Below are 16,292 nucleotides of genomic sequence, written 5' to 3' on the forward strand. Positions count from 1 at the left end.
AAGAGTTAGGTGACATTTTGAACTCTTTTATGGACAGTATTATTCTGTTATTTATAAAAATTTTATTAATTTTTAATAAGTTCTCTTTAAAATTTGAAATTTAAACTTAGAGTTCTAAATATGTACAAGTTTTTCGCCAGTGCTATTATTTTATAGAAAAAATAAACAAAAAAATAACACATACAAACGCCATTTTGTTAAAACGAGAAAGTAGAAGACATTGTAGAATATGCTTAAGCTGGGAGGGGCTAATTTGAAAGGAAAATACATGAAATTGACGCGTGGACATATTTGTCCTTGTTTCTTTGCTTAAGGACGCAATGGTAATTGCTCGTTTCACCCCCCTCGTACTTAAAGGCGCGATGGCGGTGTCAGCAGCATCAAGAGCGAAAGGCGGAAGGTGGCGAATCGTTGCTGCCTTCTCTCTTTCTCCCTGATTTATTTTAAAAGCCGAAATCTCGCTTTCCCTTTTGAGTTTGAATCCAAGGAGGAGGGAGAAAATTTTTTGGCCCGGGAATCTCGATCCATGGCCTGCTGATTTCTCTCTTTAGAAATGTAAAAGAAAAACTGCGGGTCGAAGCAGTCGCGTCGCCGACGAGTCCTGTTCGGAGTCCATCATCGTCTTCTTCTTGTCGGTGAGCCTTTCCCACCGTCTTGTTTTAGCTTAGCGTATCATTTCGAGTAGTTCCTTGGGCGGATTGGTCGTCTCGGTTACGAGGAGACCTGGTGTGCGAGGGTGTGGGTTTTCGGGTTGTCTTGTAAGTGTCGCTTGCTTCTCGTTTCTTTCTTGTTTCGTAACAAACTGTGTTAGCTTTTGTGAATTTTAGGTTTTCATCATACATTGTCCGTTCGGTTGGTAGTTTTCTTTGAACGGGGTGTTCAGTACTTCTGTCTTTTGTTCTTTTGTTACTCATTCGGTCCGCATTAATCAGGCTCGAAACGTGTTCATCATTTGGTTTCGGTTGCGGGGTTTCATTTCGTAGATCTTCCTTTTTCTTCCAAGAATTTTAAGTTTATCTTTTTAGTGCTTCTTACGTGAGCCTAGTCGATATAATTTTCGTGGTTGCTTTCGTGTATTGGCTTAATTGTTGCCGGAAAATATTTGTGGTTGAATTTTATTTAAAACTGCAGTGAGTATAATCATTACAGTTTTCTCTTTTTTTTTTTTTTTGTTGATTCTTAGGTGGATTTTTTTTGGACTGACTCTACGTGATCTTCGTTGATTGGTTTTTTCGTGATGATGGTAAGATGATTTCTTGCTTCGTTCGGAAACTCTCGTTCTCTTTTATCATCTGACTGTTTGCTGTTCTGTTTAACAGGTGGAGATGTTTTTGGGGCATTTTCATGTTATCTACGTCTGTTGGCCGCTTCGAGTTATTTAGGCTCTAAGTCACTTCTTTACGCCAAATGGGTTGCTTCCAATCAACGGTTAGGAGACAATTTCCAGGATATGAAGACCCCACGGTTCTGGCGGCACAAACAGCTTGTGAGTTTATTCTGAGCGATGTTTTCCTTCCTTTTATTAATTTCATGGCTTATTTGGTCTTCTTTGTTTTTCATATGAAAATGGTCTTTGACCCCGCGCTATAGATTTGTCGTGAGGTGCTTCCTACCTATGTGACCAGTTCCATCTATAGAGTGAAAATGAAATCGTAAGTTTAGGGGGTTCTAATGACCCCGTGCGGTGCAAGAAATTAAAGGTTTTGGTCCCAGGCATTAAATATGGTAGTTAGATTGAATTACTGAATTCAAAGAATGACGCTGCCTTACCTAAACCCCATTAATAGCAGGAACAAAAGAATAGCACCTAATTTGTTATCTGCTTTCTGATTGGAGTGATTCAGATTCAGCGTCTATAGTTTGTCTGTCCAGTTGATCATGCAACTTAATAGAACTGAAAAGTATGTGATTTTCTTAGCTCAATAACCCTAAATTAGGATAAATTTATTCAAAGGATTCAGATGGTTCACATCATAAAGCGTTGTGTATAATCTTGTGGCTTTGCAGTTTAGACCTAATGAAAAAAATAGTAAGAAGGAATAAGCAATGTTTGTTGAACTAGATGAACCTGGAGTTGATATCAGCTTTGGAGAAGTGTTCTATGTCTGTACAACAACGATGTATCAAATCCGTAAGGACCACTTATGAAGTTTCTTCTTTAGGTTTTGGGCCAGTGTTAGATCAGTGCTCGTACAGAAGTCAAGAGAAGTGTTTGTATAATTGTCACTTGAGGTGCAGGAAGTCTGTTTTTCATAATGGCCGCAGGACCCATTTTATAATATTGGCCATATGATTATTCCGTTAATCCTTGTATGCTTAATGCTTTAATTATGTTGTTTTGATTAAAACAATTAATGTACCCTATTGTTGTTTGTATATATTTTAGTTGGATATTGTGATCCATTACTAATCGGTCTTGTCATGTCATTGTCTATGGTATGAGGGGATTATTTTTATTTATCTGTCCAACTATAATGATATGCTTCCTACTCAAATTGTTGTTTATTTTGTTTTCTTCTGTTTTGCTAGATGCGGATATTTTACTTAGATTACCTTTGATGCACGTGAACAATATGGTGAATGCATTCAGTATGAGGGAATAGCAACTGACAAGCATGCAACTTACCATTCACTTTATAATATCTCCATGTACTGCTAGTTTAAATTATGATAATCCTAATGCAGTTTGTCACAACGATTTTCATTGAGATTATCCTTTGGTGAAAGCAATACTTTCTTAGTACGCTTGATTGGCTTGTGAGATGTAGGATTGCTTGTAAACAAAGAACTTAACAAAACACGAACTAGTATGTTGGTGCACTTTACTATAGAGAAGATGACATTACAATATTACATCTTTCATAAACTGATATGCACTTCCATGTAAATGGGAAATCTAAGGGGTTGTGCCCTCATATTGAATATTGCTGTCTGACAAAGCCACGACAATGTTTAAATCATGTTCTGGGATGTGTAAGTCGAAAGCAATAAGGGGGTGTTAGTCGAAAATAATAATGGGGCTACCAAATATATGAGAGAACAGGATTAATTGGAAGTTGGTAACACATATTTGCGCTTATTTTCAGGTCTGTTTCCTGTTTTTCATTTTGTTTTTATGATGAACGAATGGAAAATAATACTCTTTTTCTTGTTATTTACAGTATCAATTTCTCTGGAAGCTTAGATGGAAGCATATCACCTATGACCGATATTTTGAAAATTCCATGATATTATCATCATTTTCAAGCTGGCTGGAAACCCAAACGAAAATTTGAGCATGAATGTTGCCATTATTAACATGAGATAATCCTGTAGCTTTCTGTTGTTTTCTAAAGAACCCACGTTCATATTTTTAAGCACGTTATTTCTTTCTTTTAGCTTCTTCTATGTTTTCAATCCTTTGTGCTTGTTTCTTTAGAATTTTCTTATGACAAAAATACTAGAAAAAGTAGTATTTTGTGAATGTATGACCTGTTTTCATATTATTTGCATGTTAAACTTTTTTATTTATCTTGGAAAAAGAAATCCTGAAACAAATCTTGCCTAGAAATTGCCAATGACAATATTTGTCTGCTGTTAGAAGTCCATGTTTTCACATGAAAATGCTTTTTCTTTTAGGTGTTGCTCCAAAATTCTCTACATTTGGTATTTTTTATTTCAGTGGATTTCCTTGTTCGGTATTTTTTATTTCAGTGGATTTCCTTTTGCAACTTTTCTCTGTGACTTGTGCCTGATGCCTTGCTGGTGATAGCTGATGTTTCATGTTCTTGTTCACAGTCAGTGTTAGTGAAGTGGAGGCTCTTTTTGAGCTGTTTAAGAGTATCAGTAGTTCTGTTGTTGATGATGGATTAATAAACAAGGTAATCCACCAGCACTTACGCCATCTTATTTGGACATTTTGCTTTCTCTTATATGCATCTTTTACTAATCATGCATTTGGAAATTCTGAATCGCATGTTTCATGTGATCTTACCTGTTTGAGTACTGTTAACTTCATTTTTACGCTTTTGTCTCTGGAGCATTTATACCTTTTGTATCCTTGGATGCTTAGAAAGGCATTGTGGATAATGTCAGAAAGATTCTTGAAAGACTAGAGATATGGCCATGGGTAAGGTTGTATGTACTACATAAGCATGTCCCTTGCGTTATTGGGATCTCAGTGGTCTAACCTTAATAAAGGATCAAATATGATATGCTCTGTCCAAGTGATGTTGACAGTTTAATGTAACTAGGGTGCTCAATCTGCTTCATTGGTTGGTCTGAGACTCTGAAGAGATATGTTTATGAGCCCATCAGCAAGAAATCTAAAATCATGTCAGTATCCACATGATTCCACAAATGTTTGCTTAGAAGTTGTGAAGTGGAACTGCTTCACATCCTCAAATTAATAACCTTTGTGCTAGTCTAACATGTGTCCTCGGTCCTTCTAGTCAGGTGGTTCACTTTATCAGAGGTTGCTTCTCTTTTCTTTTCCAAAACATTTTCCCTGGTTTGGTGTTTGTGTGGTGCCATTTAGTTCTTCAGAGGTCTGCATAATCATTCTACAATATTCTTTTGTCCTGTTTAGCTATAAGCAACTAGGCTGATCTCTTGATAAATGTTTCTTTTACATTACCTTATTTGTGTTTGAATGTAGGAAGAGCTCCATTTAGCTCTCTTCAAGAACAGAAAGAAGGAGAACCTATTTGCAAACCGGGTAACCTTGAATGTCACTTTAATTTGTTTAATTCAAATTTTATTGCAACAATTGTCATCCATGCTTGATAAATATTCTGCACATTTTACACACTTTGTCTCCCTTTTTGTGTGGGTGTGGGTGTGTGCTTTGAATGCTCCTGTCCCACTTTTTCTTGTTGATTAGTTACGTCTAGTGCGTTTCTTTCCTTGTACTGTCCTATGTTCTGAGGTATAGTTGCATTGTCTGGAACAGATCTTTGACCTGTTTGACGTGAAGCAGAAGGGGCTCATTGATTTTGGTGACTTTGTTCGCTCTCTCAGTGTCTTTCACCCAAATGCATCAGAACAGGATAAGATAGACTGTATGTTGATCGCACGTCTTGATACATCTGTATCTTTCTTATTGTGCCACTGCTGCATTTTTGTGTCCCATTTTATTTTCAGCTTCAGAACTCTTTAACTTGTTTTTATCATGTTGCAGTTTCATTTAGACTTTATGATTTGGATGGTAGTGGCTTCATCGAGCGGCAAGAGGTAAAACAGAAGTTTTGGATTTGCAATTGACTGAATGCTGTTTTTTGAAATAACTTAAGACTATCGATTTTGTTCGTAATGCTTCTTGTATGTTCCTGCCCCTCTTTTCCAAATTTGGTACAAAGGAATAAATTTGTATTGATGAATATGTGATGCCTGACCTCTTGACTGCAAAAGCTTTAGAAAATGAAAGTGCAAATCTTTTATGCCCGATGGTATGTATTGAATATGATAAGAAATTCTTCCCCTTACGTTCTTGTTTATCAGAATATGTACCTATTAGTTGGTTTATATTCGTACTTTCTTTTACACTTACTGCACTAATTTCACTACATCCATCCTTTATTCGGCAAGCAGATCGATCTTACCAATGAGTAGCTACTATTTTTGTAGAGGACCTAATTCTTTTAACATGGGCCCTGAAAACCGCTAAAGCAATGGCAATGAAATAGGAGTGTCAGAAAAAGGAAGTTGGCTTTGAAGTACAACCTTGTACTTTGTGTTAGCTTCCTTTTCAGTAAATGATAATGAAATTAAAGGGTGAAGAATGTCTCTTTCAGGAATATGAAACTTTTATGCCAGAATGCCAAATTTCCTACTTTTTTGCTTTGCTTCTGTATTGAAGTATGTCTTTGGAACAAATTTTTGTGTAAGGTGTCATCAGTTATCCATTCTGCTGTGTACAGCTCTTTACATTTACATGATTCATCTTCTTTTGCAGGTTAAGCGAATGTTGATTGCCCTTCTATGTGAATCAGAAATGCGATTATCTGATGAGACAATTGAAGTAATACTTGACAAGGTAAGCTTCTTTCTGTTATATTATCCGGTCATAAACTGCTCTATTAGAGTTAAGGAATTGCATAATTGCATTTTTGTCCATATGTAAGAGTTTGGAATGGATAGCTGATCCATATTCATTTCACGTGTGCAAGTTGATCAAAATGGCAAATGTTGACTGATTGATTTTTGCAGTAAAGAAGCATCCGGATCCTGTTTATCAATTTTCCCTGTATTCTAGTTGAAATGGTTTTGTATTCAACTGTGTTATAGGTTTATTCAGTGCTTTAATGTAGTAATTGCTACCACCTAGTCAGTTTAAGCTTTCAAGCTACAAACACAATAACAAATTTAAAACTATTTGGAGCTCCATCTTGCATAAGCTTTTCCGTTTTTCTTTCTGGGCTTCTCACTGCAATTATGTTGAACAGTTCAATAATATATCACTGTCACTCTTAAAATTGCCAGACATTTTTGGAAGCTGATGTCAACCAAGATGGGAAGATTGATAAATGTGAGTGGCAGAACTTTGTCTCTCGGAACCCATCACTGATGAAAATCATGAATCTTCCTTACCTCAAGTAAGTATTTCTTCCTAGTTTAGTCATGGCTACATCCTGGTTTTGTGTGCTTGTTTTCTTGCGTTTGCACAAATATGTGTATTTCTATATTCAAGTGGCTCTCATCGTTCTTGCTTAGCATGATATAACAGTTTGTTCATGGTTGTGATGTCGTATGTGTTATGTATGTGGCGATGAACTTTCTTCAATTTGGTGGAATAAAAAATGTATGGAGGATGCAAAGTATTGATTTGATAATGTTTAGAAATTTTAAAAAATTGCAGCACCATAATCAAGAGATCTTGATCAAACCTTGGGTTTACGGGTATGCTGTTGTCTCCAAATAATTGCCTTGAGGTAAATGCCATGGTATAGATGAATCAGAATCTGCTAAGAACTGATTAGTAGGATTAGTAGGTACTAGATATGTCGAACTTGAAGAACATGCCCAATCAAAGCTGCTTAAAACTATTCTGTCAAACAAAACAGAGATTTTCTGTCAGAAACAAGTACTAGGTCAAAGGGAACCATTGGAAGAAGCATCTTGTCTTTCTGAAAGCATTTTTTCCCTTTTTTTCAATTGGCAAACATGGTTAGGCAGATCTTAGCAGATTCTGTTGATAACCTCACCTGAGTTAATCTCACCTGATTGTTGAATTCTTGACCCCCTTGAACTTAAATTGTCTCAAACCCAACCACCTATCTATTAGCCAAGTGCATGGAGCTGACTACTAAGTTACAAGGGTACTAGGGTGATGGAGTTCCCTTATCTGGGTTATAATATCACAGACCAGAATTTGGATATGGAAACCAGTCCTTGAACAGTAAAAACTGTTATTTAGCAAACAAAACTTTGATGCACGTCAGCACTAATTCAACAGGTACTATGGGATGCGCTTTGTCTCACTCTCATCTTATAATTTTTTGCATTCCAAAATCTATGCATTAGATTGTTACTGATAGTGCATAACTAGAATCTTTGAGGAATGGTGATGCTAGGAAGAATTTTAACCGTCTGATGCTCTTGGAATAGAGCTAAAAGACCATTTCTTTCATGCTCAGAATTCTTTAAGTTCCTTTTCTTACCCTTTAGCTTCTTTTGACTGATATTTTTCTTTCTCATGCAGGGATATAACCACTACCTTTCCAAATTTTGTGTTCAATTCTGAAGTTGATGAAATTGCAACATGAGTATTATGCAAAAGCTACTTTCAAGTGTATACTCTTATTTTTTTCCCCCTTTTCACAAAAGAGAGAATGGCTTGGAGGGAGTGAGAGAGAGGGAGGGAAAAGTTTTCCGATTTATTGATTCGTAATATTTTGTGATTCTGGGTGGCAAGTGATTGTATTCTGTAACAAGATTGTCAAGGGTTCTGTAATTGATCAGTTCTTATTGTAAATGTTTTTAGAAGTTCAGTGTGTTCAAACCATGGCCATGAAGATGAAAGTTTCTGAACTACATCCGCCCAAGCCTTTGTTCTCTTGGATTACTTGAAGATGTACCCTGTGCTACTTGCCCACAAGGACTCTTAATATCTGGCTGATGAAGCTTCCAACTTAAAGCGGCCTATTCTTAGATACCTTCGATGTGTTTGCCATGACATGGAAGCAGTAGAAAGAGTTCTCACAGAAGGGGAATGGGTACTTGGGGTTTTGCAGTGTAGGACAACCATAACTGGATGTGGTAAATATGGAGCCTATTGCCTGCTCCTATGATGCTAAAACCGTGTAAAAAACATGTTCAGTCTGGAAAATTTTCTTTTAACTAGTTTTGATGTATAGGCTTCTATGATTTTTTTTTTTCAGGCGTGTTGTTCCCAATCTCCCCTCCGCCTGTTTTCCTTTTTTCAGCTACCTTCATGCTACAAGCATTGTTGATCCGACTGATTGAAGTCTTCTTCTTTCCTAGACTAGAGGGTTGGGAAAAGGGGTCGTCTTTCTTTCGTTGCCAGCAATTCGTATTTCCTAGTGCTTTTTTAAAATAGGCCTTTAATGGTCAACACTGGTATTTTTAAAATTGGCCTATCAAAATGATCCGCCCAAATGCGTGTGACAAATCAGGTGCTGTAAATTTATGCGTAAGTGAATATGTACGCCGGAGGCAGGTTTCACTTGTACAATGGTTCACAGCATTGAGATCGACTCAAGGTCCAAACATATAGGCCTGTCAAGCGATGACTTGCAGCAGGAGACGAAGAGTAAGAGAGACATGAGGGAGATGGGAGAAATAAGCAGCGGAAGAGACAAAAGAAAGAAAGGGAGTATGCCGGGAGGTGATTTTCCCGAATTTATTGACCAAAAAACGTATTTACAGAGGCAAAAAAAAAAAGAATGGGAGAATGCAAAGCAAGAGTAAAGATAAAAGTTTGTGCGCCTGTGTCATCTTCAGTCTGTCTTCTTTTCGTTTTATGAACTTTTTGGGAAAATATGTTAGGGCCAGATGTCTATTTTGTATAAGTGGGTCCATACATATATGTGTTGTTTATAATGAAAATAAACAGTCTAGTAGTGTTTTATGTGGTTTGTTCTAGTATTATAAACATCTCTTCTGCCTATTGTGCATTAAAAAAATTGAATTAAAATGTGAAATGTGACAGTGTTGGTATCAGTTCTCTTTGATTGGCCCACCACTTGGGCTGTATATTTCAAGAGTGACTAGAAGATATTTGTTCTGCATACCAGAAATCCTCAAATTTAGCAGGTTTAACTACTTCCGGTGCATATGTGATGGTGGAGTGGCACCTAGCAGGTTCAAGTATTTGATTTTGGTCACGCAACGAGGCCCACCTGTAATGCCAAGGATCAGCCATAAGGTCATTTACATACTTGAGACATATTTGAGAATCATTGTTCTTCTCAATAGGCCTGTTCTTTGAAAAACTCCATGCAAGCTTTGACTACCATACTTCACAACAACAATGCAGTTGGAAAAGATTGAATGCTGTGATAGATTTGAAGGCTTGGCATCATTCAGTAGATCTACAAGTACAGAAACTTAGAGACCGGTGGGTAACAAAGCTATAGATTGGGGGGAGCACGTAAAAGAAATTGAGTTAAAGTAGCAAAGGGAGGAGCATGTAAACGAGGCATGCTCATTTTGTTCCTAAGAATAATGTTAAAAATCAAATATTTGTTGGGGACTTGTATATTCGTCAAAAATTGAACCTGCCAAACTCATGAAAAAAAATGTGTTTATATGTGTGTGTGTTTGGGTGGGGGGTGGAGCGCACACACACATACATCTGGTATCATCAGTAACACTGGGAGTGAGATGATCATTGGAAAAAATGCCTGGAAAGGGTTTTCGTATGTAAATAAAGAGTTTGGTCTGACCTAAGTGTCGACTATATATGTAGCGTCGAATGGTTAAAAATTAGTTTGCTAAAACAGTTAATATATGATAGTGATATATGACAACAGTTTATGATGCGGTTATAATGCTTTTACCGTAATTTTTAACCTGCATCTAGCGTATTTGAATCTTCATAACAAACATTCATACACAATCTTTTTTAGGACATGAGTATGATTTGCTTTCCAGTGAATGGCCCGGCCAACATTTAAAGTTGGTCAAACCTCGCGGTGGAAAGCTTAGCTCTAGCCGACAGGCTACCTGTGAGAGAGGCTGCGAAACAGCAGTTGCCAAGCGCGAAAGAAATGGCTTTCACCAGCCACTTGATCGTTTCTCGATTCAGATTGTGGCGCAACGATCTCAAGGAAGTTGGCCTACGAAAAGAGTTATCCACAGCGTCTTGAGATGCCTTCTGTGCTGACTTTGCGGGGATGGAGGCTCCGCCAACCTTGGCACTGATCGACGGCGGGAGAGAGTTGCATGTCGGAAGACAATGTGAATGTATGCCAAAAAAAAAAAAAAAAAGGAGCGGTTTAACTTTTCAGTTTTCATTTTTCAACAAAAACAAAAAGTGACATTTTAGTTATTAACCATACTGGCGCAAAACAAAGTGTGCATCGGCAACCGTGCGTATAACCAGCTGTAATCGAAAGTAGACCTGGGCAACGGGCTGGGCCGGCCGGCCTAGTAAAACCCGGCTCAGGTCCCCGTCCAATAGCCCGGGTCCCGGCCTTGGGCCCAATTCGGTTCAGCCCGTTTGGTAATCAAATTTATTTTTTTATTATAAAATAATTTTTTAGTAATATAAAATATATTTTTAATAATAAAATACATATTATTAAATTTTAAAAAATTTAAAAATTTATATTTTAAATTATAAACGGACTGGATCGAGCTGAGCCGGGTCACATCAGGCCCTGGCCCGAACCCGGGTACCCGATGGGTACTTGGCTGCCTAGGTCTAATCTAAAGCAACTTTGGTGAGGGCAGCAATGAAGGGATCCCTGATCAGATATTGAGTGTCTTCACCCTGCGATCAAGCATGCCATTCATGGCCGCAACTATTTAAGTCTCATTCTCTAGGAATTTTTCTCTAGACTAACTAAACTATAGTTTCAAATTTTTAACAGGTATTAAAATATAATTTTTAAAAGGCAAATGAAAATGTATTAAAATTGCATGTAGTTTTTTTTCTTTTCTTTTTTTTTCGGTCGGAAAATTTGAGGAGGGCCATGGCCCCTGGTTGCTCGTTCTCCATGGAGGCCGTCTTTGGTGAAGCTCCAAGTGGGTTCATTGAAATGACTTTAAATATGAACCATCGTCTTTGGTGAAGCTCCAAGTGGGTTCATTGAAATGACTTTAAATATGAACCATGTAGGAGAAAATACTCCTAGCCTAAGTGGGTTCTTTGGAATCATGAAAATACAAACCATGTAAGACATTAAAATGGTCTAAATCCAAGTGGTCCTTTGGAACCATGGAAAATGAGAACCATGTAAGAGAAAATAGTACGACACCGAGTCGTGTTCTGGAATCATGAAAAATATGAAACTAGAGAGAGAGAGAGAGAGAGAGAGAGAGAGAGAGGGAGAGAGATCTATCCAAAATCGTGAGTTCTAACTTATAATTAACTATTGGAAGTAAAAATGCGGCGAACTTGATGTTTCAGTATCTTTATTAAAAAGCTTCAAATGCATCTGAATATGTCATTGCTGCTTATGATCGATAGCCACAAACTATTCCAACTACGATTCCTCAACTCGTAGGCATTAAATGAATCCTACAATAAGATATACAAAAAAATGTGCACAAAACTTGCAGTTAAGATCTATATCACTTTATTCTTTCCAAGTAGGAGATAGGGCAACAGTTATTTGCTTATTATTAGATCTCACATTGAGATCTTTGAATTGGCAGCTTCTTTAACATAAAAATCTAGTGTTATAAACAACTGATTCTTCACCATATGTGTTGCACTAGATCTGCTTGAACTCCACAATCTGCCTGAAGTTCTCCCAGGGCTTGACCCATATCATGGCTTCAAACTGCTCTATTTCTCCTTTGTTGTCAACCGCCTCAATGACCAAGTAGTATATGATTCCTTCCACCACTTGAGTCCTTGCAGATACGACCCTCGAGAACTTGATTGGTGCTGCAGGCGTCTACAAGAACACGATAATGATCAATGAAGTCTTCTCATGATCACCCTTAGCCTTAGGAAGAAGATTTGCTGAAAGGATAAACGATTTTCTGGAAAGAAGATCAATTACCTGCTGGCAGAATTGTTCAACTGCAAATATAGCAAGCTGTATGATTTCCACGTCATGAGTGGGATCGTCGCCGTCGCTACCGGAGTCAGAAATTCCTCCAGGAGTATCCATCGCGGTGGTAGTATCTGGATGGAAAACCAAGAGCATTAAGTACGTGAGCACGACCATCTTGAGAAGAAACTGCAACCATTTTCCCTTCCACATTGGAACCATTTTCCTCTCTCTAGCTTGCCACGAAGAATTGCTTCTCATAGGATTTTTATAAGCTAAGAGACCTCCCTCTCTCTCTCTCTCTCTCTCTCTCTCTCTCTCGTAACCGCAATACTTTCTCATGAAACATGCATGAGCATTAGAGTCCTTACCAGCAACGAAATCTCTCTTTCTTGTATATTTTGAATGTCAAGGGCCTAGTGCTTGTGTTACTATTTCCCCAACAAGTTCCAAGGAAAATTCGGATGGAGCTCTCTTTAGAACAGTGACCGAAACTCTATGTCTGCCCCAAAGACACATAATATTACTTGGTTTAGAATATGTTCATTTGTGATTTAAAGCAGATCATGGACAGTATGTTAAGATAATAGATTATCATTGAAAAAGGAAGGAGAAATGAAAAGAAGATGACTCAAAAATTAACGTGGTTCAGAATTCAAATTTGAATTCAGTCCAACGTTTTCAATTGGATCACAACCTTCGCTCCTTTTGTTCAACGTCATCCTTAAATCTCTCATTTCTATCAAGATTCGTTTTTTCTTTCTTGCCTGATATGTATCCTTGCAATATTGGTGGCACCTGATTTTATGGAATGATGAGCTGCTATGTTACCATGTTCTGAGACGTTAGCTCTCCTTACCTAATTAGTTCCCCTTTAATATTGTTGACGTAAGCCAAGGTAAGCGAAGGTAGCGAATAAGGAATGTGAGCTGGTGCTGAGGTAGTGGTTTGGTAAACATATCAGCGAGCTGACCTTCGATTGTCACAAATTGTGTGTTCATATTGCCCAGCGCAGCTTGCTCTCGAACGAAATGATAATCAAGTTCCCAATGTTTCATATGTGAATGAAATACTGGCTTGATAGTGGTATGTAATGCCGAAATATTATCACTCAATAGAATAGGTGCTTTGGAGAGATAGACGCCAAAATAAATGTAAGCCACTGAATTTCAGCAGCAGCCCCAGCGAGAGCCCTATATGACGAGCGGGCAACAGTTGGTTGCTTCTTTGAACTCCAAGATATACAATTTGGACCAAGAAATGTACAATAGCCGGAGGTTGATCACGAGTATTCGGGCAGCCAGCCCAGTCTGCATCAGAATAAGCCTTGAGAGTCAAATATTGGGATTTGTAAAACTGAATGCCACATTGACACGTGCCACGAACATATCGGAGAATCCGTTTCAAGAGCTGGAAATGTTTCATCATTGGAGCATGGATGAATTGGCATGCAAAGTTGACTGCATATGAGAGATCTGGCCATGTAAGGGTCAGATATTGTAATGCCAGATATTGTAATGCCCCTGCTAGACTTTGATATGTTATAGCATCTGAACAAGGAGGATCAGCTTGTGCAGAAGATTTTGATAGGGCAGTAATAGGTGTGGTCACCGTTTTACAATGTTGCATTTGTGCTCGAGAAATAATATCTTGAGCATATTTAGACTCATGCATGAATAGGCCAGCAGAAGTGCGTACAACTTGAATTCCCAAGAAATGATGCAGATCACCTAGATCATTCATAGCAAATTGTTGTATGACAGTCGTTAGAAAAGATGATATGAATGAATGAGAATTACTCGTAAGAATAATATCATCAATGTACAATAACAAAATAGTGACAGATTTGTCATGTCTGCGAATGAAAAGAGAGGGATCGGTGACGCTAGCAATGAAATCCATAGAAAACAGGATGTGAGCAAATCTGTCATACCATGCCTGAAGAGCTTGTTTTAATCCATAGAGAGCTTGATTCAAACATGATGTGGCTTGGATGGATCCTTAAATCCAGGAGGCTGCTCAATATACACTAGCTCATGTAAATGACCATTCAGAAATGCATTCTTGACATTTAATTGTTTGAAAGGCTAATCAAATGCAAGGGCGAGACTAAGAACAATTCTTATAGTAGCAGATTTTACCACTGGAGAGAAAGTTTCCAAGAAATCCAGACCTTGAACTTGACTATATCCTTGTGCTACAAGTTGGGCCTTAAGACGTTCAAGCTGTTTGTCACCTTACAGTTTGGTTTTGAAGACCCATCGGTTGCCAATCACATACATATCTGGTGTAGGAGGCACAAGATCCCAAGTGTGATTTCCCTATAAAGCAGCCATTTCCTCTTTCATAGCTTGATGTCACCCTAGGTGCTTGAGAGCAAGAGTATAATGTGACGGTTCGATTGGAATGGGTGAGACAGTAAATACATACTTAGGATTAGGTTTGACAATGTCTGATTTGGATCGAGTAGTCATAGAATAAGTGGAAAGAGAGGGATTCGGGTTAGGGAGAGTGAGAGGGGAAGGTAATGGTATTGATGAAGGTGGCGGTGAAGGAGGTTCTTCGAATGGCGGTGAAGGAGGATCTTCGAGATTGTGCATTTGGGCTAGACGTTGAGATTCATGATGATAGTTAGTGGACGAGTCTAAAAATGATACAGAATCAGCATTGGAGGTGATGGTTCTAGGAGTTGGCATGGTATTTTGGTAAGGAAAAATGGTTTTGTCGAATATGACATGGTGTGAGATGTATACACGTCCAGTGGGAAGATACAGACATCAATATCCTTTATGATGGTATATCCGAGAAACACACATGGTAGAGACTTGCGCTCAAATTTATGATTAGTATATCCTCTAAGATAAGGATAGCATCTAGATCCAAAAGTGTGAAGACAAGAATAATCAGGTTGTTTCTTGAAAAGCAGTTCATATGGACTTTGCATGTGTAAAATTTGTGAGGGAAGTCTGTTGATAAGCCATACTGCAGTGGAGAAAGCCTCGACCTAATATTGAGTTAGAAGATAGCTATGAAACAACATAGCAAGTCTCAATTCAGTAACCGACCTATGCTTGCGTTCCACCGTTCCATTTTGTTTGGGTGTCTTAGGACAAGACTTTTGATGTTTGATGTCATTCTCCTTTAAGTAATCCATGAGAACCAAACTATTAAACTCACCTTCCTCATCACTTTGAAATACCTTGACCTTCGCATCAAATTGAGTTTGAATCATTTTATGAAATTCAAGAAACTTGGCAAAAATTCAGATTTTCTTTTCAAAGGATAAATTCAGGAATATCTAGAGAATTGATCCACAAATAAAGCATAATATTTGATATTCTGACAAGAAACAATAAGAGTTGGTCCCCATAAATCACAGTGAACTTTAGCAAATAATGAATCACACTCATCTTCAACAGAAATAAAAGGGAGTCGGCACGCCTTCCCCATCTGACAACTAGAACAAGTAGAATGTTTAGGCACACTTTCTGTCATAGCAATCAAATTATTTGCAGTCATGAACTCTAATATTTTATGTTGTTGATGCCCTAGACGTCCGTGTCAAACTTCAAAGGGAGCTGATCGAAATCTCGTTGAAAAGAACACGTTCTTTGGTTTTGGCTTGAGGGCACACAGATCACCTTCTCTGGACCCTGTTGCAGTCACTTCCTTGGTCTCCTTGTCCTTAATAGCAAAGAAATTGGAAGAGAATTCAAATATGTAAGGCATAGAAGAAGTAAGTTGAATGACAGAAATAAGATTTTTTTTAATATCAGGCACTACAAACACGTTGTCGAGAACAATCGTTTGGTTCCCTATATGAATGTCAGCAACTCTGATATGTGTAATATCAAGATATTGGCTATTTCCTACCATAATTTTTTTTGTTTTTCTATATGGAATACAGCTTTTGAGTTTACCTGGATCATCGATCACACGAGAGCTTGCTCTGGTGCTAGGGAACCAATCTTGATAAGTAGGATGAGCAATTTTCATAGCAGCAAATGCTTGTGGCATATCACGTGGCTGATAAGTATGATCAAATCTGTGATAACATTTAAATGCACTGTAATTATTTAGGCCACAAATCTGACACGGTACCTTAGGTTTATTTGTTTCTCCATTGGA

At 37.9% G+C, this 16,292-nt stretch overlaps 2 protein-coding genes across 5 annotated transcripts; one reads left to right on the plus strand and one right to left on the minus strand.

Moving 5' to 3' along the window:
• The first annotated feature begins 393 nt into the window (after positions 1–393).
• Positions 394–8,453, plus strand: LOC116266008 (calcineurin B-like protein 1). Of its 4 annotated transcripts, none has more exons than XM_031647044.2 (10): positions 394–635; positions 1,184–1,243; positions 1,320–1,486; positions 3,778–3,860; positions 4,637–4,696; positions 4,931–5,039; positions 5,159–5,211; positions 5,933–6,013; positions 6,460–6,572; positions 7,679–8,453. In XM_031647044.2, exons 3-10 carry the CDS (start codon positions 1,408–1,410, stop codon positions 7,740–7,742), a joined length of 642 nt encoding a protein of 213 aa, XP_031502904.1. In that variant the 5' UTR covers positions 394–635; positions 1,184–1,243; positions 1,320–1,407; the 3' UTR covers positions 7,743–8,453. The 4 variants fall into 4 exon arrangements, with proteins under 4 accessions (XP_031502904.1, XP_031502907.1, XP_031502908.1 ...); XM_031647045.2 differs by lacking the exon at positions 394–635 and adding an exon at positions 677–758; XM_031647047.2 differs by lacking the exon at positions 1,184–1,243.
• Positions 8,454–11,718: 3,265 nt separating this feature from the next.
• LOC116266009 (cysteine proteinase inhibitor A-like) lies at positions 11,719–12,400 on the minus strand. The gene is made up of 2 exons (XM_031647049.1): positions 12,174–12,400; positions 11,719–12,065 (listed from the first exon to the last, which is right to left on the minus strand). The coding sequence occupies exons 1-2, from the start codon at positions 12,384–12,386 to the stop codon at positions 11,880–11,882; spliced, it is 399 nt and encodes a 132-aa protein (XP_031502909.1). The 5' UTR covers positions 12,387–12,400; the 3' UTR covers positions 11,719–11,879.
• Positions 12,401–16,292: the final 3,892 nt, after the last annotated feature.

This window comes from Nymphaea colorata, chromosome 12 (assembly GCF_008831285.2).
Source record: "Nymphaea colorata isolate Beijing-Zhang1983 chromosome 12, ASM883128v2, whole genome shotgun sequence".
Lineage (NCBI taxonomy): Eukaryota > Viridiplantae > Streptophyta > Magnoliopsida > Nymphaeales > Nymphaeaceae > Nymphaea > Nymphaea colorata.

Bases quoted from the DNA above. Each gene is read 5' to 3' on its own strand.
- LOC116266008 (XM_031647044.2), top strand. From the start codon at position 1,408: ATGGGTTGCTTCCAATCAACGGTTAGGAGACAATTTCCAGGATATGAA. The intron at 3,861-4,636 runs GTAATCCACCAG...GTTTGAATGTAG, and splicing joins ATGATGGATTAATAAACAAG to GAAGAGCTCCATTTAGCTCT. The intron at 6,014-6,459 runs GTAAGCTTCTTT...TAAAATTGCCAG, and splicing joins TTGAAGTAATACTTGACAAG to ACATTTTTGGAAGCTGATGT.
- LOC116266009 (XM_031647049.1), bottom strand. From the start codon at position 12,386: ATGGTTCCAATGTGGAAGGGAAAATGGTTGCAGTTTCTTCTCAAGATG. The intron at 12,066-12,173 runs GTAATTGATCTT...GTGTTCTTGTAG, and splicing joins TTGAACAATTCTGCCAGCAG to ACGCCTGCAGCACCAATCAA.